The 25222-nt window shown below is 48.8% G+C and overlaps 8 protein-coding genes across 8 annotated transcripts; 2 read left to right on the plus strand and 6 right to left on the minus strand.

Moving 5' to 3' along the window:
- Positions 1-4882: 4882 nt before the first annotated feature.
- Positions 4883-5491, minus strand: LAJ45_05575 (uncharacterized protein; the record flags this gene model as incomplete). Its single annotated transcript, XM_046115146.1, has 1 exon — positions 4883-5491. One exon carries the CDS (start codon positions 5489-5491, stop codon positions 4883-4885), a length of 609 nt encoding a protein of 202 aa, XP_045971668.1.
- Positions 5492-7029: 1538 nt separating this feature from the next.
- Positions 7030-9244, minus strand: LAJ45_05576 (uncharacterized protein; the record flags this gene model as incomplete). Its single annotated transcript, XM_046115147.1, has 13 exons — positions 7030-7106; positions 7190-7199; positions 7305-7324; positions 7421-7747; positions 7806-7890; positions 7953-7981; positions 8044-8357; positions 8433-8518; positions 8567-8639; positions 8705-8715; positions 8782-8952; positions 9030-9074; positions 9230-9244. 13 exons carry the CDS (start codon positions 9242-9244, stop codon positions 7030-7032), a joined length of 1263 nt encoding a protein of 420 aa, XP_045971669.1.
- An 873-nt stretch (positions 9245-10117) lies between these two features.
- Positions 10118-13770, minus strand: LAJ45_05577 (uncharacterized protein; the record flags this gene model as incomplete). Its single annotated transcript, XM_046115148.1, has 9 exons — positions 10118-11222; positions 11283-12961; positions 13022-13038; positions 13107-13209; positions 13267-13332; positions 13414-13432; positions 13490-13548; positions 13606-13671; positions 13768-13770. 9 exons carry the CDS (start codon positions 13768-13770, stop codon positions 10118-10120), a joined length of 3117 nt encoding a protein of 1038 aa, XP_045971670.1.
- Positions 13771-14742: 972 nt separating this feature from the next.
- Positions 14743-15511, minus strand: LAJ45_05578 (uncharacterized protein; the record flags this gene model as incomplete). Its single annotated transcript, XM_046115149.1, has 3 exons — positions 14743-14783; positions 14881-15086; positions 15441-15511. The coding sequence occupies 3 exons, from the start codon at positions 15509-15511 to the stop codon at positions 14743-14745; spliced, it is 318 nt and encodes a 105-aa protein (XP_045971671.1).
- A 1158-nt stretch (positions 15512-16669) lies between these two features.
- LAJ45_05579 (uncharacterized protein) lies at positions 16670-18150 on the plus strand (the record flags this gene model as incomplete). The annotated part of the gene is made up of 5 exons (XM_046115150.1): positions 16670-16762; positions 16817-17407; positions 17479-17627; positions 17683-17914; positions 17971-18150. 5 exons carry the CDS (start codon positions 16670-16672, stop codon positions 18148-18150), a joined length of 1245 nt encoding a protein of 414 aa, XP_045971672.1.
- A 386-nt stretch (positions 18151-18536) lies between these two features.
- LAJ45_05580 (uncharacterized protein) lies at positions 18537-19337 on the minus strand (the record flags this gene model as incomplete). The annotated part of the gene is made up of 3 exons (XM_046115151.1): positions 18537-18764; positions 18831-19087; positions 19148-19337. The coding sequence occupies 3 exons, from the start codon at positions 19335-19337 to the stop codon at positions 18537-18539; spliced, it is 675 nt and encodes a 224-aa protein (XP_045971673.1).
- An 879-nt stretch (positions 19338-20216) lies between these two features.
- On the plus strand, positions 20217-22216 carry LAJ45_05581 (uncharacterized protein; the record flags this gene model as incomplete). Its single annotated transcript, XM_046115152.1, has 7 exons — positions 20217-20316; positions 20629-20816; positions 20884-20994; positions 21043-21138; positions 21200-21374; positions 21424-22068; positions 22131-22216. 7 exons carry the CDS (start codon positions 20217-20219, stop codon positions 22214-22216), a joined length of 1401 nt encoding a protein of 466 aa, XP_045971674.1.
- Positions 22217-23423: 1207 nt separating this feature from the next.
- LAJ45_05582 (uncharacterized protein) lies at positions 23424-25205 on the minus strand (the record flags this gene model as incomplete). Its single annotated transcript, XM_046115153.1, has 1 exon — positions 23424-25205. One exon carries the CDS (start codon positions 25203-25205, stop codon positions 23424-23426), a length of 1782 nt encoding a protein of 593 aa, XP_045971675.1.
- Positions 25206-25222: the final 17 nt, after the last annotated feature.

Below are 25222 nucleotides of genomic sequence, written 5' to 3' on the forward strand. Positions count from 1 at the left end.
TGTATAGGCTGTCTTGTGGATGGCTGGGGAGCCGGAAGGCACGCGGCGCCTGACATCGGCTTGGACACCACGTATCTAATTCTCTACCACCCCCACCTCCGATTACACATCCGTCGACTTCACCTTACTGATATACGACGCTTCACTTATATATGCATCCTCTTCTCTCAAAGATACAGTGATCCTCTAGTAGCACCTAGCTATGCGCGCGCCCCACCATGCATGAGGTAAGTTGTTGGGAACCAAGGCTCTGCCTGGGCGATTAATTAAGATGAGGTGCGCACCATATGCAAATGAACAATTACACTGGCCGAAGCGAACAGCACTTCTAGATGTGATACAGCACTCCTAAGCTGACGATAGGGCCAGCGAGAAACACACTAGTACGGACAAGCCTCATTCGCTACCCGCTCCCGCATCGGCGTAAAACTTGATCACGAGCTTCTATATATTGCGGCTTTTATCTAACTATCTACCGACCCCACTTTCCGACTGAAAAACAGGCCCATGTCCCAGAAGAACTAGTAGTTAGCTGCCCCTGACCAGTGAATGCGCACCGGTAGTGGACTTCTGGCTGGGTAATCTTGACACTACTAACTACAAAACGATACATAATATGACCCCTCACCAAAGTGGATCCTGTACTGGGTGTGTATGTGGTTTGGACCAAACGACTAGATATGGATATAGGGTATGGATTTGCGCAAGACATGGTGGTATACTCACTCCCTCAGGAGGGAAGGAGGGAAGGGAATAAATGAGGGGATTAAAGATCTACTTGCTGAGAGTCTTTCTCATCACTAGGTGCTCCCACCTCCGGGCCTTAAAAGGCACCAGCGGCTAACCAAACCACAGAGAGGAAGTACCAAGACAATGCCACGAGACTGGATGTTTAGTACTTCACTCGCATCATGCAGAGGAGAAGGGCTTGGACGAATTCAAATATTTGGTGATTAAAGATAAATGCTGGATGAAATGACAAAACAGTGCAATATTTGAAATCATATCGGCCACCTGCTGCATATACATAACATAGAACCATTGGATTTTACTTCTCTCATGACATCTTCTCCAGCTATGTCTCGCTACATTTTGGCTGGTACACAGTAAGAGGGATCGAAGAAACTTGGCCTACATAGGAATCGGAGCCAATGTCTGAATCACAAACACCCAACAATAGGCGGCATAGTAGGGAATTTGTTGATCGAGTTTATGTACCTAGCTATGTAGTTACATAGCTCTCTCTAACTGTATTTAGGCGGTAATTTACCGACTTAGAAGGCGCACGCTGAGATTGTGATGCCTGCTCGTGCAGGTGAGTTTACAATCATGTATTATCACTCGGTTGTCCACACACCACATTTCGTGTGGTCTACTATACTCTAAGAATTCTCTCTACTGATACTGGCTACCGTCCGCCCTCCAAATTTAGAAACCCCCTACATACCAATCTCTGTGCCCTCTAAGATTAACGCTTATTTGGTTCTTAATGGTATTTTTATTTTCATGAAGAGTACTCGTTGAGAACCGATCACTCTTTGGCCGCCGTGCGAAACGCAAAGAAGCACTGTCTCATACCAATAACTCTCCTTCGTGGCACCAGATAGAGTGTCGAATGCACGGTTACGGCTTGATTCTTTAGGAGTATGACTACATGTATATATCCCCCTCCTCAAGTTTCAAACTAAACTCCGGAAAAACACGTACACAGTTTTCTGTAGACGTGCCCTATAATAACAAATGATCATATGATCCAAAATGAGTAAATATATTATGGATGGCTGAGCATTGACACCGAAGGGTTGGAGTTTTGCTTTTATCTTAGCACAGCGCCAAGCTAGCTGAAGTATTACTTCCATCGCAGCATTGACTATGGGCGAGTGGTCTAGTGGGTAGCGGCTAGACTCCTCGTCGGGTTAGATACCGCGTGTTTGGACAAGGTCTTGAGTGGGGATAGCACTGAACACTTAGCCATAAGTCAGTGTACTGTGCATTTGGCCATATATAGTTTCTGTCTGTCATCTACTGTGATTAAAAGATTCCTCAGTCCATGTTTTTATATCTGGCCGCCGATGTCCGCACTCGCCTATACTCTTGAAATGGAGAATAGGTGATGGTCATCGGTTGCGGTTAGTATCATCCACGTCCGTAGCACAGGAAAGACTCGTTGATGTAGTTCTAGTTAATGCATGTAAGCAGTCAAATCTGTTTTATCTCTTGTCTTTCTTTCACCGTTCATGTCACGTCATCTAGTCACATCTGCGTACACGCTGTCTGCCGTAAACTTACCATCTGCTACGAACCTGCTATTCACTACAAAACTTCACCATTTGTTACTATGATGGGTTTTGCCACGTCAAGACTCACCCTCAGCTATCGATCGCCAACCCACTCCAAGTACCGACCTAAATGTAACTTAAACCACAAAACAAATGCCAAGCCCCAGTCGGCGAAAAATAATCCTCATTCCTTTATAAACACCTCCACCGCCCCACCTTCTGCAAAAAAAACATAAGGATCTCTCTGTCCCCTCTTGGGCCAGAGATGAGTGGTCTGGCTTTTGCCAGCGCTCACCCCTCCCTGTAGAAGGGAGGGGATTCCAATCGCCCTCCAGCACCTGGAGTGCTGGAGGGTCGATCCCTTCCCCCTCCCACCTTGTGGTGGGAGGGGGAAATATTGCTCTAGTGTTGGCCCTGGTGGCCTGGTGGCTGGCCCTGGTGGCCTGGTGGCTGGCCCTGGTGGCCTGGTGGCTGGCCCTGGTGGCCCTGGTGGCTGTGGTGGTGGTGGCCGTTGGGGCCTGGCCGTTGGGGGTGCTGTGCCCTGGTGGTCGGTGCGGCCCTGGTGGCCTGTTTGGTGGCCCTTGTGGCCTGGTGGGTGTGTGTGCCCCGGTGCGCTGCGGTGCCCCGGTGGCTCGGGGGACCTGTCCCTTTTTCTTCACCAGAAGGAGAGGGGACATATAAATAATTGACCCGTTCGTCCCCGCTGGGATGAACGGGTCAACGTTTTGTCCGCTCCCTCCCCGTGTGGGAGGGGGTAATTCCGCCGCTGGCCGCAGCCCCCCCGCGCTCCTGCCCCCTCTCCTTCAGAAGAAGGAGAGGGGGCTATTTTACGTTGGGTCGTTGGCCCTGTACGCGTGTGTGCCTGCCCTCTCCTCTTCTTTTGAAGAGGAGGGGGCTGTTTTGCGTTATGTCCCCTGCTGCCCTCTCCTCTTCGTAAGAAGGGGAGGGGGCTGTTTTGCGTTATGTCCCCTGCTGCCCTCTCCTCTTCGTAAGAAGGGGAGGGGGCTGTTTTGCGTTATGTCCCCTGCTGCCCTCTCCTCTTCGTAAGAAGGGGAGGGGGCTATTTTGCGTTAGGTCTCCGGCGCTGTTCCTGCTGGGCTCTGGGTAGCACCGAGGGCCCAGCAGGAGCGAGCCGCACCCTGTGTGTTTGCCCTCTCTCCTTCTTCTGAAGGAGAGGGGGCCTTTTTTACGTTCGGTCGTTTTGGTTGCCTGCCTGCCCTCTTCACGTAAGGGGGGGCTATTTTACGTTAGGCTCCCGCCGTCCCTGGTACTGTTCCTGTTGGGTCCTGGGTGATACCGAGGGCCTGAAATGAGCAGAGGGGTAAGCGGGGGGATTAAGCATCTAGAGTTGCGGGTATTGTGAGAGATTTCTTGGCGCGAGTGATTATCTGTGATCCAGACGTCACGCTCCCATTACAGCACTTATCTTGTGCGAGAAGTTGAGTTTAGTGAGCAAATGGGTTAACCTGTCTAGTATTTCCTCCCACGTTGGATATAGACGGGGTTTAGTCGACTAAATCGTCGCCTGGGCGGTTTTGGAGGCCGGGCCATGACGACTCCTCGTGGTGCGGGTATTCATTCATAACTCGGCGGTACGTGCTACGAGGTGATTAATATTGTGTAGAGCGTAGAGTATGTAGCTAGCAAAAGAGAAGGGCCTAATCTCACCGTGTCATGGGTCTAATCAGTGCTGCATGTTTTCTTGTAGGCGAGTAGTTCTTGCAATGTTCTGGTCCTAGGTTTGGGGGGGTTCCTGTCCGGAAGTCCGGAGGAGAATAGCTTAGCGGCCAGGGCAGCACGACTGGTCGGTCTGAATATCTGGCCGGTACCAGCGTGCCTCTCAGACTAGATCCATTCTCTCTTCTTCTCTTCTTTTCTGGCAGCGGCGTGCATGCGTATAGTGAAGAGCGGTGGTAGCGCCGTTCCCGGGGCCGCCCTTAAAACGCCAAAGCCAGTTAGTGCCAGGGGCGAGAACGAGGGCCATGAATTAAAGCCTCAAAAATATACACACAATGGAAGAGTAATGGAGGGAATATTTCGATCATTTTCGGCCATATTTCCTGTGCGACTTCTTCATGAAAACATGGTGCCTAGTGAGAGTGAAGTTTGCTTCATGAGTCATCACTCGCTCGTGGCTGGTGGTAGCTACATGTACCTACATACATGTAGAGCGAGTCATAGACAAGGCACAGTCGGTTAATTCTTGATCCATGAATCCAATACAAACCCTAAAACAGATTTCTCCCAATCGAGTTAAAAAGCTATATATCAGACCGTTCTGAAATATACTCACAGGAGTGACTATATGTACTGTAGCTAGGCTTAGCTCATAACATTCATTGGGGGACTCGTTCGGCTGGCTGTTATTTGTTTTTTTTGTTGTTTGGGGGCGGGGGGCGGGGGCAGATCCAGCACAGCAGTTCTTTCGAGCGAGGTAATTTGATAGAGTGGGTGGTGCCTGGGATGAGCATGAAAGGTTCAATGAAACCCGAGGAAAAAGATAGTCTATAACTGAATTTTTATTGTCAGATAAAGCCAGCTGACATTAGTCTATTCTACAGAAAGGTATATTTTATCCTCTCAGAGCCCCGCCTTCTCCATCTCTACTCATCCTTCAATGCCTCCTCCTGCCCCGTCAGCAGCGTGTAGACCGGGGCGTCCAGCTTCTCCCTCCCCTTCAAAAAGTCCAGCTCTAAGATAAACACATACTCGACCAAATCACCGCCCAGCATCTTCACCAGGTCACCCGCAGCCTTCGCCGAGCCTCCTGTGGCAATGATGTCGTCCACGACCAGAACACGCTGGCCAGGCTTGATGGCGTCCTTCTGCATCTCGAAGAAGTCGGTGCCGTACTCCTTCTCGTAGCCCACCTTGACGCACTCGCCAGGGAGCTTTCCGCTCTTTCGCACGGGGACAAAGGCCGCGCCGAGCTTGAGCGCGAGTGAGGGGCCGAAGAGGAAACCACGGGCTTCAAGGCCGACGACGACATCGACGCCGGCGAAGGGTGGGGTGAGGGTGGGTGGGTGGGTGGCCTGGACGTGGAGCTCGAGGGCGCGGAGGAGCGTAGCGTGCAGGGAGGGTGAGGCGAAGATGGGGAGAATGTCTTCGAAGAGGATGCCAGGCTGGGGGAAGTTGGGGTATTGGCGCAGGGAGGCGCGGAGTTTTGTGGTGAGCAGGTGGAGCTCTTCGGGGCCGACGTTGTTAAGATCCATTTTTAATTTTCTTTGAGTTTTTGGGTTGTTTTGGTGGAATGGGGAGAGGGGGTAGAGGAGCTTGTTTATATTTACTGTGGGGAGTGTATTTTTTTTCTCTGGTACCCCACTGCCTAGCGTATTATTAGCTAAAAACCCCTCTCCCGCCGGCGTGAACCCTGGTGGTCACTGGTGCCTGCATTTTCTCGTCGCAACGCGTGTAACCCTAACCCAAAGAATCGCTGGGTTGGAGAAGTTTTTTTCTCTTGTATGCGGGGCTCTCCCGCAACCCGTTATCTCTCTGCTCTGCGTTCCGGGGATTCCCCTGCTGGAGCGAGAGGAAGCTGGTGCTTGGCCGCCCGGCCCGGCCCGGGATCTGCCGGGCGGAGGCTGCCGATATTGCAGCGAGTGATGGATGGTGATTATATTGGTGGGCTGCTATGTACATAAACTACTGGTCCTAGGTTGGGGGTATGGTTCGTGCCAATTTCTTTAAGAAAAATGTATTGTACCAGCTTTGAAACTATGTGTAACTTATAGATACATACACTAGCCACTTTTTACTGTCGGGCTGCTATAGGAAGTAATTCCGGGATATGCCGTGTGGTGGGCTTTCTGTTGACACCTTGGGGGCTGGCTGAGCAAAGGAATAGAATATGTAGGTTTGGGGATCAGCGCTTTATTCTAGCTCAGCTTCGGGGAAACGGTACGGTAGAGAGTAGGCCGTATGTCCCTTCATGATGCCTGGAGGTAACATATCTCTGGGCTCTCTAGCTACTGTAATTCTAGGGCCTACGAGGATATAAACTTGGGTTTAATTTTAACTAAGACTCAGGTGTGGGATTTATGAAGTTTCGAGCCCACCTCCGTCGATTGAGACGTTCCTGGCACTGGCTGCAAGTTTCGAGGGGTAGGGTAGAGCTCGTTGGGCTTCCGTGGGAGTTTCCCTGCTCTCGTTGGCAGCATTTCTCTCGTCCAGTACCAATTGGGGAAGGGGTATATCTAAACAGTGTCTAGAGGTCAGGGCTTATAACTCAAATAAACTCATTCTTGTAGTGGGTGTTGAGCTGAAATATTTATTTTTATGGGAGGGGTTGGGTTAAGTTGGGGTTTATTGGGGTTTTCCTCTAGACAGGTTGTCGGTTTGTAGAGTCATGGATACGAGCATGCATACACGCAGGGAGTATAAGACCGTATTGTTGTAGCTGTCATTTTATACTAACAAGATAATAGTAGCCACATATTATACAGACAACAAACATTGTTTGATATCGGAAGTAAGAAAAAGTATCAAACTCACCGTAGATTGCATTTTCTAGGAGGGCTAGTAGGTACATAATTCTTTATGACTACAATTACAGCGCAAGGTCCTTCAAAGTGTTTGTGATTTAGAGAGCGGATTTAGGCCTTCATTAATTCAAATCCAAATTCCTGAGCATTGATGGTATCACCCGGGCATATAGTTGAGTTGAATATGATTATACACCTCTAGGAAGAAGAGTCAAACTTTTCAACGCCCAATCGATATTACCAAGATTGTTTAAAAATTCAAGCCAGGCTCATCTATCGCGGTGCTTATGGAGGATAAAGCTACCAAGATATCGCTGGTGGTTTTGTACGGCAATAAGAGGTGAAACTGGTCATTCAAACCAAGTCAGGGCGGTAAAATTAAAATGTTACCCAGCCGGCCATTTAACTATATTTCTCGAGAAAACGTACGTCCAGTAATCTAGCTAGTTGCAATAGCCGAGGAGGCATTCTAATTTAGAGTGATAGATGTCAAGATACGTCTTCACCCTGACCTTTCTCCCAATATCTCGCTAGGAACTCCTACCACGTCCTCTCTCAACGCTCCTTTACTATCCCCGGCGGTCCTCCCCACATCCTGCTCAACATCCTGCTCAACATCATCCCCACACCCTTCATCACCATCACCAACCCTCAACATACCCCTATCAATCCGTCTCCTCCAAGGCTTATAGGCAAGCACGCTCGCAACCCCCACCACCACAAACAATCCGGCAATACACCCTCCGATAACGTCATACATATCACCCGCCTTCTCCACACCCTCCCAGAAGTGGCCTGTAGGCTCTGCGACATTTAGAATGAGGGAGAGAAGCTGGATTGTCCCGATTACGACGGCAACGATGATGGTGATGATGGTGAGCACGATGGAGTAGTAGAGGATTGCGATGTTGTCTTGCGCGAATGAGGGAGACGTGTAGAGAGCGGACATGAGCGCACCGTCAGTGGTATCGAGGAGACACATTCCGGCTATCATTTGGCGAGCTATTAGTCTCTAAGAGTTATGCTATGGTGTTTCTATACTTACCGGTGAAAAGAACGGGGAATATTAGGATTAGCCAAATGCTGGTTCCTTGGGCTGCTTGGATTGATGCTATTCCGAGAAGTGCAATCTGCAACGCTTAGGATCAGAAAACTCGTCTACTAATTATTTCTCAAAGGTCATAAACTTTACCTCAGAAGAAGTATCAAATCCCAACCCAACTACATCGTATCAGCATCTCGCAACCGGAGAAGATGGAAGAAGTCCAAAAAGGCCTACTCACAGAGTACACCCAACGGATACATTTTCCACGGCCTATCAATCATCTTAAAGGCACCCTTAAACACACCCATCAAGCACCCCGCACCTTGCACATTCCACATATCCACCTCCTCGTCCTCACTACTCCGAGAAATCAACCTCTTCATCTCCTTAATAAGCTTATACAAGATCCACGCATTCATCAGCGCCAATATCAATAGAAAAGCTGCAGACACCGATGTTCCAATGATTCCTCCTACACGTCGAAAACTATCAAAGCGCTCGCTGAAGGATGCTGCCGTCGCTGCGACAACGATGGACGTAATTACTACTATTCTGAATTACATGTTTGGTAGGGTTAGGGTTGCACCGGCTATTTTCGAGTGAGGATGGATGGATGGAGAAACAAACGTGGAATGGCCGAGCGAGAAAAACATCCCCACTGAGACAGGTCGTTGACCAGCAGCGATTAGACGACGAGTCATGAGGTCGATCGCCTAATATTATTAGATCAGGCACTAGAAACCGGTGTGGAGTAGATATACCGAGATGTGGTCTGCGTCCAGGGCATGGCGAAGACCCAGGGTATATGCTAAGATGGCGGTCCCTAGTAATGGCCTTTGGGACGCAATATTAGTTAGTATAGAGCCTTGTTTTTGCGGTTTGGTATATTATAACGAGACCTGTGGAAATGCTATGCCATACAACCAGATATTAATTAGTTATGATCCAAGAATAGCAATTGGCTTGGGAATCAAACTAGCAAAACCGCGGCACCAGCCCAGCAAATGATGTTTGCGATGACAACGGCCACAATAATCCCAACCACGGGCACCGGCAACTTCCTGATATACGGTACTTTACCATGGTACCGCTGGGCAGCGGCTTTTGCCTTCGTCAAGTGGGAAGAAGGCATATTTATTTTGTATATCTAATCAAATATTCGGGCATGCCAGTCAGCCAGTCAGTCAATCCCAGTTATTGCCAAGAAAGAAGCCAATTGCATACCCGGAGCAGTGTTTCCCTTAATTTCACCTCAAAAGCTTCCCTCGGCTGAAGAAAAAGAAGGAGGAGGAGAAAATAAGCTCAATCGATGGGGTGCCCCTCGCGATATTAAATACCCTCCTCCATCCACCCCGTGTGACCGGCCGGCCCAAGAAAGATCTTCATGCGGGGGAGTCGGAGGAGGTCTTATCGCTTATCGGCACCTTCCGTAATATCATTTTCATCTTCCAAGTGTTTGATGTGATGACCCGTACTGATATTTAATTCCTGCCTGCAGTAATATTTTCTTAGTCAATTGACAAGACGAAAACCGCTCATGCAAACTAGGATCGGAACGTAGGGGGCGATATAAGATATTCTACTAATACGTCTAATTGTGCTAAAGGTACAGGGTGGTACTAGTTCTAAGTCGATACATCATGTAGTTAATAATGAGTAGTGATAATTCAAGCCACATATCGAAAAACTTATGCTAGTAAAATACGGAAAGATCGCTGCTTGGGTGTGCGTGCTATTCTTGTTTTCCGTGCCCAGAAAGTCATATGCTCGTTTCGTTCTAGAAAGGAAATAAAGGAAATGGTTATGAGCCCAACTAAAGAAATTTCAAAAGTCCCAAAAATACTACAAAAATAAAAAAGATCTCTGCTACATAGCCAGGTTTTGGTTCAAATTCAAGTTAAATACAAATCAAACAAAAAGTATCATATCAGCTCAGAAGGCCAAGTTTATTGAAAGTACAAGTAGGTATAATAAAACAAACCCACGAGGGTAAAGAAAAATCACTATGCAAAACACCAATTAGGGAACGAAATCCAAATTTCACCATGCGCCAAAGGAAAAAAAAAAAGAGAGAAAAGAAAAGCCAGGAACATAATGTAACCAAAAAGAAAAATATCTGCTCATCCTCTGTGCTTAAACGGCTGTCTGCTGATCCCTTGCCACACTAAATCACTTGAGGAGGAGGGGGACTGCGATCACTTTGGTCAATCCTCACATCCCGCAGATCGCACACTGGAACGCCTGGACAACTGCTGATATCGTTACACCGGTATTAATCTATCATGTACTTCGTCTATACATGGTGCTCGTCTTTAAAAATTGTATCGATCGCCCTGTCTGCTAACCGGCTTCCCTTGCCTATTTAACGGTACTCCCTTGTCCTGCGCCCCCTTCTTTTTTGTTTTCCTTGGCAAGGGTTGGTCGAAATGAGTATGGCCGCTATCCTCGACCATGGTGCTGTTTCTCCATCTCAGACATCTCCAGACATTAGGATCACAGTTTGACTTGACCCTAGCAGCCGCTCTGCCGTTTTCTTTGTCCGCGGTATCAGTAGCACCGGAAAGATATCCCAGGCGATTGCGCATCCCCTGTTCAATGTGCTTCCTATACTCCTCCAGAGAGATTTTCAGCTTCTTTTCTCGTACACCTTTGATATCCAGCCAGGACATCAATTGCTCGAATTCCTCAACCGTTTCGATATATCCATAACGAGTAGGTGACGTGAGTGTCGTAGATCCTTCCTCGCGAGTTTGTCGTTCAAGGACAGTCATGTTACCATCAGTGGTCCCATTCATCGGTGCATCTCCATCTCCATCCAATGCCCTCTTTGTCCCTGCCTCCTCAACCAAAAAGCCTTCTCTCTCACTTGGATCAGGGCCTTGCACCCAGATCATGGCATTCGCATAACCGGAATCGGCCGTCGAGGATGAAGGGAGCCCACCAAATGGCATACCATTCCTCTCAAACCACCAGTACTTATTCCAAAATCGATCCCTTCCCATCATCTTGAACCTTGCGCAGTCCGCCTGTCGAAGATCCTCGTCGAAGGAGGTAATCTTCTCTTCTTGTTTGACGATTTTCGCCTTGATAGTTTCGATAGCTTTAAGAACTTTCTGGAATTGCTTTGAAGTCTTTGGCATTTTTGCTGCTGCGTCTGCCTTCACTTTTTCTTCCTCCCGCTTCCGTTTTCGGGCGTTGGCGCGCTCGTTTCCACGACGAAGAGATCGACCACGATCAGTGTCATCTCCTTCGTCATCCTCATCGTCCTCTATATCCTCGTCATCGTCGGCCCCCATCATCTTGGAATCCCCATCTGCGTCGGTGGAGGCTTGTCGAGATACAGGCGAAGGAGACCTAGGTCTGTTGTCTGGTAGGAGAACCTTCCTCTCATCTTCAAGCAATTTCAACTCCTCAAGGCTAATCGTGTTATACGTGAGTTAGTACTGTACATATTAGATATCATTTAGTGTTACTCACTAGGCCTTTCTAGTTCTCTGTTCCTCAATTTTTTCCTTGCGGTGTTTGGTCATCTCTTCGGCGCACTCTTCCATGTAATCCCTAACAGATCTTGTCTCGTGCGTCAATCTCGATAATAAATGTAGTACCATAACCCTTAGGTTCGGGTTGAGAGTTAGATACTGCTGTGACACGGTTTCTGGCGTTGGTTCTGTGTCTACCGGGGTGAGATACGCCAGTATTTCTTCACAATCCTTGGAGTATCTGGTATCCATCGAGAGTTGATAAAGCAACCCAACAATAATGGACTGCCATCCACCATTCTTGAAATCCCTTACTTTGAGCCGCTGGACCCATGAGTCGCTGTGCTCAAAAAGTTCATCTGCTCGATGTTTCCTGCCCTCTTCAGATCTTCCTCTTGATTTCCGGCCGCTTTCACTTCCCTCAACTTCCATCTTCCCTTCTTCATTGCCTCCTTCCCCTTCCCCTTCTCCATTTACCTGAGCCGTTCGCCCCGTTGATCCAGCCTCGCTTCCTTCCTCATCTTCGTTGTCTTCCTCATCTTCATCCTCGTCGAAATCCGGGAGCTGTGCCTGTATTACCCCCTGCTCATTTACAATTGATTTCAACAATGAACAATGAATTTCGACGAACAGCTCGCATTCCATTTCATCGCTACTGTATTCCAATGCCTGTATGTAGTCGTCGAAGGTGAATGAGTCGAGTACTAGCGGCTCGCAATAAATGTTAAGGAATACCCATGTGCTGAGATAATATCCAACTTTCTCCTCATCAATCCCGTTGTCCACGGGCGCCGGAGACGCCGAGGCTACTAAAGAATTGCGTGTTGATGATCTTGATATTCTACGATTAACCCCAGTCTCATTAGGTTCCAGCTTTCCAGGCATTCCTGCAGCTGAAAGGAAATGTAGCGTGGGCCTGTGAGTACCCTCTTGAATAGGAAGGTCCAGGTCTTCGATGGGATATTTGATTGCCTTAGGTGGTGGCGGGGGTGGCGGGGGTGTTTCCTCTTTGATGATAGTTTTAAGACTGATCTTGGTTCCACCAACATCGGGAGTTCCAACTGGACTGCCACTCCACGAGGATCTAGCAACACTAATAGATCCGCTTCCAACCTCCCCGTTCTGCCCCAACTTTGTCATCTTCATAGCAGCTTGTTGGCTTTTGCTTTTGTGGGATTTCGGCGCTGGTTTGATATCTACCGGAGTTGTTGTTATAGGCGAAGAGCTAACACTAGCTAGTGCGGTTGTAGCAAGCCCTTGAGTTGATCCTTGCTTCCTTCGAGCGTGCGCTGCTTTTCTCTCTGTTGAAGACGCTTTCCGGAGTTCTGGTGGGATAACCTGAGGAATTTTATACTTCACTGCAAATTCGTCCTTAACTATCCATGGCGCGCCGTTCCAAGGCTCCCGAGACACTGTGTTTTTGATGAATGAGCGTAGCATAGCCTTAGTAAACGACTTCTTGTCCCTAACAAGATGTTCATTGTCCACCTGCGCTTCCTCATCGTTCCGGTTGATTAATTTCACTGTGTAACGTGAAAAGCCTTTTCTTTGAATATCGCCACTCGCATAGCGGAGCTCTGGAAACATCGTCTTTTCGCGGACTAATGCCTCTACTCTATCTCCGTTCGATAGGATTGCTGTTACGTGCTCGCCGGGGTAGAAATCGTTCTTGAAGGACTAGAAATAGGCGTTAGATCACTGAAACAAATCATCAGATGATTACGCATATCCACTTACGTCATGCATCTGATCCACTATAGAATGGTAATACCCAAATTAGTACTGAGAAACTTTATTTTTAAGGTTAAGTTATTTTGCTTACCTAAAGAGTCGATTCTCGGAACAACGGAAAATTGCACCTTCCTCAGTACAGGATCTTTTAATGCCTCTGGAAATGTTTGGTCGACATCTTGCGAGCTGACAGTCTATTTTTCACGTTAATCCTGATCCATTCGAGCGCAAGACTATCTGAGGGTTCGCACTTCGCTTATCAGCGCTTCGAAGAAACTGAGATTCATATGGCCGGTAATTTCACAGCTAAACTGTTTCTTCAATTTCCCAAAAGAGTTAGTAAGATATGCGCACGGAATCTTTTTGTTATTCAGCGCTTTCCAATGCTTGGAGCATACCGTCTTATAGAAATCTAGCCTAATAGATTGTTAGCTTAATAGAACACCACTAATGCAAAACCCGAGGCATAGCTACCTATCAAGATAGTCTTGATAATCAACAAAGACTTCCCCTGTTTGTGAAATTTGCCAAACCTGGATTTATCGTTAGCTATAAACCTTAGATCTCCGCCGCAAAGATGTTAAGCATACTTCTTGGGACTCGTCATCAATATCGGGGTTTGGCACGTATTGGACAGGCTTACGCTTGTATAGCACCTATAACGATATGATATGTTAAATTGATATCCTTGAACTTCTACAATATCGACCAATTAAGGTACGCGATATCTATAGTTAGTTGAGTATGCTTACCATGGTGGTCGATAATCAAGCCAAGTGGGTATATCTAAGAACCACCGGGGGAGATAGGATGAGGGTCTGGGCGGTTGAGTGAGGTGTGAGCAGGTTTCACCAATACTGAAATTGGAAATAAGAAACTAACAAGAAAAGGAAGATATATTTGATATACTTGATATATTTGGGAGGTTGAGTGATGAGTGATGAGTGGTGATAGAGTGGTGATTTGGGGTAGTTGTGGTACTTTTTGAAGGGGGAGGGGGAGGGTTGAATGGAGTGGAGGATAGCGCGCAGATAGAATGTGGGAGGGGAGGAGTGGAGTGAAGGGAGGTTGGGAGAGTGATATGAGGAGGAGGACGACGAGGGAGGGGTCAGGGAAAATATTTCACGCAATAGAGAAGCACGGACCCAGCGTACCGGGACGGGGGTGGGAGGCGATGCGTACCTAACAAGTTAAAAAAGTAGAAGAGTACTTATATGTTAGTGCCTGTGATCGTTGTGCGGTACGGCGCGGGCTTGTTGTCGTCTCGGCGATTAAAACCACGGAGATGCGGGTAGTCCAGGCGGTTGAGGAGGAGGAGGAGTTGTCGCTTTTAGTGGCCGTGAGGAGGAGGACTGACGAAGAGGAGGCGGAGGAGGAGGATGAGCGTGGTGGTTGAGGTGGAGGGTGTGGAGGGTGTGGTTGTGTGGAGCAGGAGGACGAGGGAGGGGGGGGGTAAGAAAACGCGGAAGGGCGGACACTGGGGAGTCCATCTTTTTCGAGGAGGGCCTACCACTACTGGGGGGCTTCCAAGTGTGTGGGAGGATGCTGCACCGTCTTGAACAGGGCGTGTACCGAAGTTCTTCCTAAGACATTTGCCAAGTCCGCCAAGAAGCTCCCCCTCGAGTTGGGAAACCCAAACGACTTTTTCCTCCCGCAGAGAGCCCGACCTGAATAGAAGACCTTGTCGTCGTCGTTTTATCTCTTAACTCGCAACAAAAAATGGCGGTTCAGGCTCGGCCATTGCGGTTGTCTTCAGCACAGCATTTTACTGCATGTCGTGTAAGCGGTTAGCTATTTCCCAGCCTCATCGTCTTCTCGTTGTCGTTGCTTCTTCGCAGCTGCTCGTCAGGACAGACAATCCTTACTTACTGCATGCAAGCTCTCCAAAAACTGGAGGGGGGGGAGACTGTTTGCCCGGCTACTCCTCCCAACCCAATTCTCTACCGCCGACCGCGGCGAGGTAACTCCCACCAAAATCGCCCTCCTCCTCCTCCTCCTCCTCCTCCTCCTCCTCCTTCTGATGACACTACCGCCACGTCTTCCATTGCCGCGATTGCGCCCCTTCTCCCCACTAACCCCCCCCCCCCCACACCTCTTTCTACTTCTCCGACAAAAAAAAAAATTATATCCTCCAAGTGGATCGAGTTTAGGATCTCCACCAAAACTTTAATTCGCGATGTCTGAACATCTGAAGTTCGACACAATGTCCACCTAGGGAGAGGATTGACATGATATGCCATGGATCGCGATACTCGAGGCCTGAGACCCACCCGTCCGGTCTGACGAAATGTTAAACAGCGGATGGGGTGCTTGAAACGGTCCGATATTTTTGTTGACTTTTGCTGAGCCTCAGCCCTGTAGCCGAACGATCTAGACTCTATAGGGCTATAGTTGAGTGTGGCTGGAATCGACCAAAGACACGAACCTTCGCAGGTTTGGTTTGTTAAAGATCCCGATTATCAGCGGAATACCACCTAGCCACTGCTTCTTATTCATTGGTATTGTATCCTCTGGCCACTAGATATTTAACTGGCATCGATCGACCCACCCCTTGAAAACGGATCTGGTTGATTGGCGCTCGACATATTTGCTCAAATAGAACAGCTGACTTCAGGATGCGTCGGAGTGATATCCTATGAAGCGTGCTGGCTCGCTGGTGTAACTTTGTTTGCGGTACAACCGGAATCCAGTTACTCGGCTTCGACGCCGATAGGATCGGGGGATCTGCATAAGAAGATACCTGGAGCACACAGAGATGGAATGTATGTACGGTGTCGGACAGCCAAAACCAGCCGGCCAGAGCAACCACCGACTCCCCTTCACCCCATCGACTTTCAACAACGCAACACTTGTCCAGAAATAATGTTCTTTTGTAAAATGGGTTTAATCATGGTTGTAAACATCCCCATAAAAGGGGATTTAAAATAATTAAGAACTGGCTGCACTATGACCTCTCAAACATTTGGTGCAATCTGCCCGAAAAAAACATAGATGTGAAATAATAACTTTAATAGCTTTATGCCAAGGCGGCCACATTAATTTGGGATAATTCTTACCATATTGGGATAATTAGATCATATTACCCGATTAGGACTAGTTTCTGGCTTGAAAAGAACATGAGGGTTGATTTTGACTGTCCGGCGCTGTACTTTAGAGCATGTATGTATGTACATAACTCTAGAGATCCTGTACTGCTGTATTCTCTTCGTGGAGCCGCATCGGGTCGGTTTATTGACTTGCGGGCTGCATCTTATTCGTGTGGTCGCGATGAATTGAGTACTTTTGAACCCACCAATGTTAAGTAGCGCTATAGCGGCTGTGGACACTATAAATCTCTGGGTACATCTAAAAATCAATGATATCTGAATCGAAACGCATAGTATCTCGTTACCGCCCAGTTTAACATTCCTTAGACAGCCGGATCTGCAAGTCATATTGATCGCGTATGATTGGCGCTAGATGCGAAACGTTTACAAACACACAAAAGTCGTTGCCGTGGCAACCAACAGCCGCCAGGTGGTGGTTTATTTGTTGCCTCTTAAACTTCGACATCCCGCCTCGACCCCTTCTCCCTTCTTACCTCACCTCTACCGTTCTCCACCGTCACTCAAGAACCTCACCCGACTAACCATATCACCAGACAGTGCAGTGATAATGGCGCTCCGTGGAATCGAGGCTCGCCTCGCTGGGATCTCTATGGCCGACAACGGGGAAAACGTGAACCCTAGCGCTAACCACAAATCTAAGGTACCCCTACAAATGGATTAAACAAAAACGATGAAACAAACTAAACCTCATTAGACAGCTATCATACCATCTGGCGCGGCAGCGGCAGCGCTCGCATCACTACAGGATAAACAACAAGCAGCCCAGCGACAAGAAACTGCTAGACACCCACTTCTTAAGATCGCTGTCCATAACCAAAACAATGCGAACAACAAATGGGTCCCTTCAGATATGCCCCCACCCCCATCGCCTCCAAAGAAAGCTATCGAGTCTTCAGAGGCTAGGCGCTCTAATAGCTCAACCGGCTCACAGAGCATTCCAGCAGCTCTCACTCCTCGAGAATTTCACTTGGGAATGTTCGAAATCGGCCGCCCACTAGGGAAAGGGAAGTTTGGACGAGTTTACCTAGCCAAGGAACGCAAGAACGGCTTTGTTTGTGCTTTGAAGGTTCTCCACAAGAGTGAACTACAGAGTGGAAAAGTCGAAAAACAACTCAGGAGAGAGATTGAGATCCAGTCTAATCTAAGACATCCTAATATTCTAAGGCTCTTCGGCCATTTTCACGACTCAAAGCGAGTATTTCTAATTCTGGAGTTTGCCGGCCAAGGAGAGCTGTATAAGATGTTAAGGAAGGTGGGCAGGTTCCCGGAGCCACGCGCTGCAGAGGTATGCTCTTCCTAGAGTTCTTACGCAATTATATTATATTGGACTTTGAATTAATAAGATGTTTTATTTAGTATATTGCACAAATGGCTGCCGCATTGATGTATTTACACAAGAAACACGTTATCCATCGCGATATTAAGCCTGAGAATATCCTCGTCGGAATTCACGGCGAAATAAAAATCTCGGATTTTGGTTGGAGTGTGCATGCCCCAAACCAAAGGTCAGTTTTTCAAGGTCGATAAATTTTGTACGTAAACTAACTTCGTAATTAATAGGCGAACAACCATGTGCGGAACTCTCGACTATCTTCCCCCAGAGATGTTGAATGGCAGTCACTATCACAACGAAAAAGTGGATCTCTGGTCCCTGGGCGTCTTAACCTATGAGTTCCTTGTAGGAGCTGCGCCATTTGAAGATAGTCCTATTGAGACTCAAAGGAGGATTGTCAGAGCAGATATGAAAATCCCAGATTTTGTCAGCCCCGAGGCTGGAGATCTTATCAAAAAAGTATACTCAAAAAAAAAAATCATTGACCCGTATAAAGATGATACTAACCTTTCTAGCTTCTCGTCATCAAACCTGATCAGAGGATTCCACTCGAAGATGTCGTAAAGCACCCTTGGATTCTCAAACACTGCATCAACAAACCTCAATTTACAAAACGTTCAGGTAGCAGCAACAATTCTGGGGCTTCTGGGGCTTCGGGAGCCCCGGGAGCTTCGGGAGCTTCGACCAAAAATTAATCTTCTGTCGAATTGTTTCTTTGAAGTGCCCTTTATTTGTTCTTACTGAACCTCCATAACTTGACCAATTGCAAGAGGGAGCATCACATCAGAAAGTTAGATACATTTTAAGGGCGTTTCTGTTTTTTTAGGGACCACAGGCTTCTTTCGTTTTACACTTATAAATGTATCTGTTGAGAGTATTCTTTTTTCTTTTCTTTTTTTTCTTTTTCGGCGCGGTTTGGTGTTTTGGATGGACTTTAATTTTCTTTCTCCCTCCTTTATTTTTATTTTTTTGTTTATTACATTTTTTTCTACAGATGAGAGCAGGGAGTATGATATTTCTATTGCTATAATTACAAGGTATCGACAGACATTATACAAGTGTTGTGCGTTATACGGGATTTCTATCGATAGATATCCGAAAATGGTCTTGTGTCGGCGAAGCATGAGTCAAATACCATGTCGACAATCTTGGCCGCCTCTGCATCATCCTTACACTTTGGATGAAGGGAGACCGATATCGTAGCTCTCCTTCTCACACAAGCTTGATGTTGCTGCGTAAAATCCCATACTCCTCTTGTAAACGCCTCTCTAGTCCATCTACACTCACCACTCAAGCTTGATGCCCTAATCTATCTTTACGGTCAGCCATAACTACACTCTTCGCTATATCAACACGCTCTACGTATTGGACACACCTCTGAGCAAGCATGATGCTTTAAATCATCCCAATTGACATTAAACCTGAGATGATCATACGCATGCACCATCTCGTGCGCCAGCGTATCCTCCATTCTCCCTCTGTCCAGTCTATTCTGGCACAGCATAATCCCATACTGCGGTGAGAATCCGCCTGTGCGCAGCGCCCCATCGCACGGAAGACACTTGATATTCTCCGCCGACAAGTCGCCGCCCACCTGCTGTACGCTCTTGAGCATGAACCTCACAATTGGACCTATTCCACATCCTGGTTAGCACGCTCCCACCTCGACCAATCCATACCGGTGGCGCATACTGTATCGAAGGAGGTAATCCCGGTTCTTCTCACACCTCCGGCACTCATCCTGCTCTTTGCGGAGCTCATTGTCGGCCTCGTAGGCTGCGCGGTCCTCAGGTGACAGTCCGAGACCGGTCACATAGCAGAAGGTGCGGCGCCAGAACTCGGGACCGCGAATGGGCGCGCTGGGTGTTTGAGGGGTCGACATTTTCTTGCGGCGTGCTGGTACTGGAGCGTGGGGTTCGGGGGTGTGAAGAGAGAGCACTTACCCGGAGATCATACGATATCACTCGGAATCATGGGGTATCACTCTGTGGTTTGAAAATGTGGCATGATTAGACGAGGTTTTGTTCATAATGGACATTAGATATAACTCACGGAGGTGCTATATCCAGGCTTAAGAGAATCTGCCCAATTAGTACACAGAAACTGAAAGGAAAAAAAAGAGCTAAATTCGAAAACCCTAACCCTCTATGGGCTACATCTATAGGTATTAGGGTCGAGATGACAAATAGAAAGGAATTAAAGGGCCTTTAAGCTTTAAAGCTGAGCGGCTCAGTCAAGTTATTGTCATATCAAGACTGCGAGCGCTATTATATAGCACAGGTCAAGGTCGAATCTAAGGTTTCAATTCTGGTTGGGTTGGGTTCACCAAACTACGACTTCTTCCGGATCGGACCGTAATTTCTATGTTGGGTGGCCCGATCGGCGAGTCAGACCCTAGAGCTCTAATGTGAGATATATATTCATAAACTAGTGGTATCGTCTGTTGTCTTATAATTGGTCTCGAAGAGCTCATGACAGTTAGTAGACTAGGCCAGAGTGTTTTGGAGATACATGATTTTGCGCCAATGACTATACAGCTCGTTTACCAGTCATCCTTTTGAAAATATGTTTTTGTTACTTTTGTTTCGTTGTTGTGAGACTGCCAGCTTCGAATTTATTCTAGCTTTATCAATTTAGAAATCTCACCAGCGCAACGTTACCCGGACGGTTATTCGATTCACCCCACCAACCCCTCCGTGGTATAGACATTTCTTTATCCTTGCACGCCCCGACTCCACTAATTACCATCCCCTGCAACACAATGACTCTAGCAAACGAACACATCAGTAAACTTCGCGAGTCCTCAAATTCGCAGTCAAATATGAAGGGCCCACGTCCCCTGACAATTGTCATAAAGCTTGGTTTGTTCCCCTTCTACTATTGCGGTTACTAAACTACTTAGGCTTTCAGTAAATAGGTTGTGAGGCCAGCGCAACCCGGCGAAGAACAGAATTCGATCCACTAGTTAAACCAAACACAAGGCACAATAAGCTGGTCCCCAGGACTGTAGACCCGACCGATACCATTGTAATATCTTTGGTACCTCTTTGAGTTGAGGTCGGGTTCGCATTAAGTCTAATTTTTGTTCGGCCCCGTTGCGCGCGGATTTCACAGCCCTTTACTGAACGCCTAGGTGCTATTGCTAAATGTTACAAGTAACTGACCACCACCAGGAACATCGTCAATCTGCGATGAGAAAACCCACGAACCTTTACTATCCAATCTCTCCCTACTCGTCGAGACATCATGCCGGCTCCGGCGAGAGGGACACCGAGTGATTCTTGTCAGCTCCGGCGCAATTGGTATCGGAATGAGAAGACTGGATATTGAGAAGAGACCAAAACATCTCGCGGTTGTGCAGGTTAGTCGCTTTGAGGGATTTCTTTTTTTTATAGGGAGGGAGGGAATGCTAATTTGGGTGAGAGTAGGCAATCGCGGCAGTGGGTCAGTGCAGGCTTATTGCGCTGTGGGATGAGCTGTTCAAGCAGCTGCGACAACCCGTTGCGCAGATTCTCCTGACAAGGAATGATATCGCAGATGTATGTTGGCGAAGTTTTACCGCTGTGATGTTTACTGACCGTGGGTAGAGAACACAATACCTCAATGCCGTGAATACACTGTCTGAGCTGCTCAACATGGGGATTATTCCCATTGTGAACGAGAACGACACTCTTTCTGTAAATGTACTGGCCTCGCCTTCTCCAAAACCGTAAGCATTGGGATTGACATGAGGCCAAAACACAGGAAATCAAATTTGGTGATAACGATACCCTCTCAGCCATCACTGCAGGAATGGTAAATGCAGACTACCTATTCCTTATGACGGATGTCGACTGCCTCTACACCAACAACCCACGTACCCACCCCGATGCCAAACCAATCGAGGTGGTCGACGACATATCGTCACTTGATGTTGATGGTGCAATCCCTTCCCTGCCCTAATAACCCCTACTAACAACTTTTTGCAGTCTCTACCGCTGGCTCTTCTCTTGGTACCGGTGGCATGTCCACCAAGCTCACTGCCGCTCGCCTTGCCACTTCCGCCGGCGTAACTACAATTATCACGCGCTCCTCCACCCCCTCAAACATCTTCCACATTGTGCGCTACATCCAATCGCTCAAGACCGAGTCTGCTACCAATACCCGCCCTGGCACCCCCGACACCTCCATTAACCCACCCTTGACTGTTTCTGCCTCTGCGCCTGTCACACCTCTGCGGTCTACCACTCCTGCGCCACCAGCGATTACTACCCCGCCACCGCTTCATACCCGCTTCCTACCCAAGCCGCGCGCGCTGCGTGATAGATACTTCTGGATCCTACACGGTTTGGCTCCCCATGGCACGATTTACATCGACGAAGGCGCGCACCGCGCTCTCACGAGGTCGGATAAAGCTGGGTTGCTCCCAGTAGGGGTTGTCGACGTTTCTGGTCATTTTGCGCAGCAAGACGCAGTGTCGGTCGTTGTGGTCAAGAGACGGGCAGGAGAGGAAGGCGGTTATGAAGTGCTCGGGAAGGAAGTTGGAAGGGCGCTCGTAAACTATTCCAGCGCTGAGATCGCGAGGATTAAGGGCGAGAGAAGTGGGAAGATCCAGGAGCTGCTGGGCTATGCAGGTAGGTTTCAGTTTATCCAGCTCCTTTTTTCTTCCGTTGAGACGTGCTGACATGAGGTGTAGATTCGGAGTATGTTGCGTTCAGAGATAATCTCGCGTTCTTCGAGGTTGCGGCGGGAGCAGAGAAGGAAGATGCGCATGCGGTATAGATGTTGTCATCTTGGTTCATTATGGAGTATTTCTATTTTTACTGGCCGGTTCCCAGTGGTTTCTGTTCCCCCCCCCCCCCCCTAGATGACTGATCATGCGAGCGGGTTTGGGGGGCTGCATGTGGTTGCGAATAGATCAATCTATCATGAGTGCAAATCGGTCGAGTGACAACCTATGAAGAAATAGCCATCTTCTTCCTACCCACTGACTAGCTATGCACAGTATGATATAGCTATAAAACAGGACGTAAATAACCTGATGGTATTCTATCACTACATACATGTAGATGTAGCATGCGCCCCTAAATTAAAAACGAACATGCTGTCCTTGGTGAGGGCTCAGTTAAACCTACAACCTAAACGCCACACTATATCAGGCTACATGTAGACACCATATACCGTATTCCCAGTTTTCTCTATGCATGCCGACCCTACATGTAATACTTTCGGGGGGGGTCCGCTGCGTGTACTTCCATCAAACTCGTGAGAGCCCAGTACCCCAGAGTAGGAAGCCATTAGAGGCTATACATGTAGTTATGTGTTCAGTAGAGGTTAACGGTGTCGTACCCGTTGTCTATAATACTTCTTCACAGCGTCTCCTCCATCCAGCCCGGAAACGCAGGCGCAGTAACATATATAAGGGCCACATTAAGTCTATCTAGCTAGCTGTGAAGCTTCCAGCATATTTACTGATTATTTATTCTGAGAAAAGCTCGAGTTTCGTTTTTCAAATTGTGAAAACCAGTGGCTCTATAGACTATAGAAAGGAGAATATGTTGTTGAGGTTTGCTCTCCCCTTTCCCAGACTAGGCCATGACGCTGTTGTTCTGCATTGATTACATGTAAGCTAGTTACTATTAGATCACAAGGTATCACTCGTGTGGAAAAAGGTGTAGATATCGGTCTTAAGAGCCGCCTTTCGTAGCTGGTCTCAATCCGTGGGAAGAGAAGTTCCATCGATTCACAGTCATAGGCCCATATCCACTGTACAATAATAATAATAATAATAAAACACCCTCAAACCCGTCTATCCATAGTGGTATTTCTCTACCTATGTCTCTATCTACAGCACTATCTAAATACAAACACGAGAAACAAAAACCAAAAAAAAAAAAGGACACTTCCCCCTTAAAAAGAAAAAAAGACTTTTACCACAAACGCCCCACAACCAAACCCAAAAGCCACAAACAGAAGCCTATATCACACCTCAGTGTCTCTCCCCACCACCAACCGTATACCCCCTCGCCACACCGCTTCTGCCAACCTCCACAATGGCACCCTTCTTCTCCTCCTCTTTCGCCCCCTCCTCCTTCTCATACTCGACGACAAAGTCCGACCCAAGGCCTCTCCACGACCTCTTATCCCTCAAGAACTCCGCCGCAGGCGACACGACGCCGCCAGCGAGCACCTGCTTCCTACCATCGTCATTACGGATGAGTGCTCCCGCCCGCGGCTCCCCGGGCGTCTTCTTCTCCTTCCGCTTCCGTGGCGCCCGGGCAGCAGCTACATATCTCCCCGTCCTCAAGTCGAACTCTGGCGCCTCATCATCCTCATCATCCTCATCGCTCCCCTCCTCCTCCTCCTCTTCCGGCTTCACAGGCGCACTCAAGAGCGTCTCGAAATCCACGATCCACTCGCCCCCCCACACGCGGCTGCGATCGAGCGCAATGCCAAGCTCAAACGGCGTGACGACGGGGCGGTAGAACTCGCGGCCTGCGGCGCTCCCCACGATGCCCTGCTCCCAGCAGCCGATGCCGACCCAGACCTGGATCTCGTCGAAGTTTGCGATCTTTGCGACGTTGACCTTTCCGACGACGACGAGGTAGGGCTTGCGGCCGGCGGCGGCGATGGCCGCCTTTGTGTGCGTGATCATGGGGAGGTAGTTGCGCACGTTGAGGGTGTTGATGAGGATGCCGATTATGGTTGCTGTGCGCGCGTGCGAGAGGAGGGCGTAGCGGCGGCGGAGCAGCAGTGCCGTGGAGGTGGGGGTGGTGGCGGCGGCGGCGGTGGTGTTGGGCGTGTAGGTGTGGATCTGGGCGACGCGGGCTGCGAGGACGAGGAGGAGTGAGGGGAGGGGCTCGGCGATGTGGAAGAGGGTGGACTCGCGCATCTGCTCTGGTGGGGGGTGCGTTCGGTTTGGCAACGGGGAGGACGGGTCGTGGACGATGTCTGTGGCGAAGAGGTGCGTGTAGCCTTCTGCGAGGAGCGCGGTGTGCAGCGCGGGGATGTGCGCGGTGTAGGTGACGTCGGCCATGAGGATCACCGGCGAGGCGCGGTCGGGGAAGGTGGCGGTGAAGCTGGACATCACTTGCGGGAGAGCGAGTGGCCGCGTGGTGAAGACGTAGATGACGGGGAGGCGGGTCGTGGGCGAGAGACAGGAGCGGCCATAGTGCACCACAACGTCGGTGGAACAGTGCTCGGCGGCGACCTCGTCAATGCAGCAGGCCGAGTAGGATGTGTCGGCGAGGATGAACACTTTCTTCCTCTCTCCGGAGGTGCCGTCGGGGGTCTTCACACTCCCACTGTTCTTGCAGCAGCCACTCTGCGACTCTTTGGGAGCACAGGCGTTTTCAGAGCCTTTACCGCTGCCGCCACAGCAGCCACCCGACTTTTGGCCGCAGCATCCGTTCTGCGGCTCTTCTTTTTCCGGGGCGGCGGTGGCCTTGACCTCTGTGCTCTTCCGGGGGTCTGCTACGCCCTCGTTGATGCCCTTGGAAATGAGCTCGTAGACCTTTGTGCTGTCGCCCAAAAGCTCGTCTGGGAATTGGAGAGCGATGCGGCGATAGCCCTTCTCGAGGATCTGCTTCACCGTGGAGTCGATCTCGTAGACCTGCGTGAACTCATCTTCTGGGAGGTTTGAGTAGTTGTTCTGCTCTTTGGCGGTGCTTGCGGGGTCGGTGAAGAGGTGGTCGTCGGGCGTGTAGAGGGCTGGTGCAGCGGTAGTTGTTTGTTGCGGTGGTGGTGGTGGTGGGGGTGGGGGAGTTGTCATTGCTGCTGCTGCTGCGG

Source organism: Morchella importuna (assembly GCF_003444635.1).
Source record: "Morchella importuna strain M04M26 chromosome Unknown Morimp01GS015, whole genome shotgun sequence".
Taxonomy (NCBI): Eukaryota; Fungi; Ascomycota; class Pezizomycetes; order Pezizales; family Morchellaceae; genus Morchella; species Morchella importuna.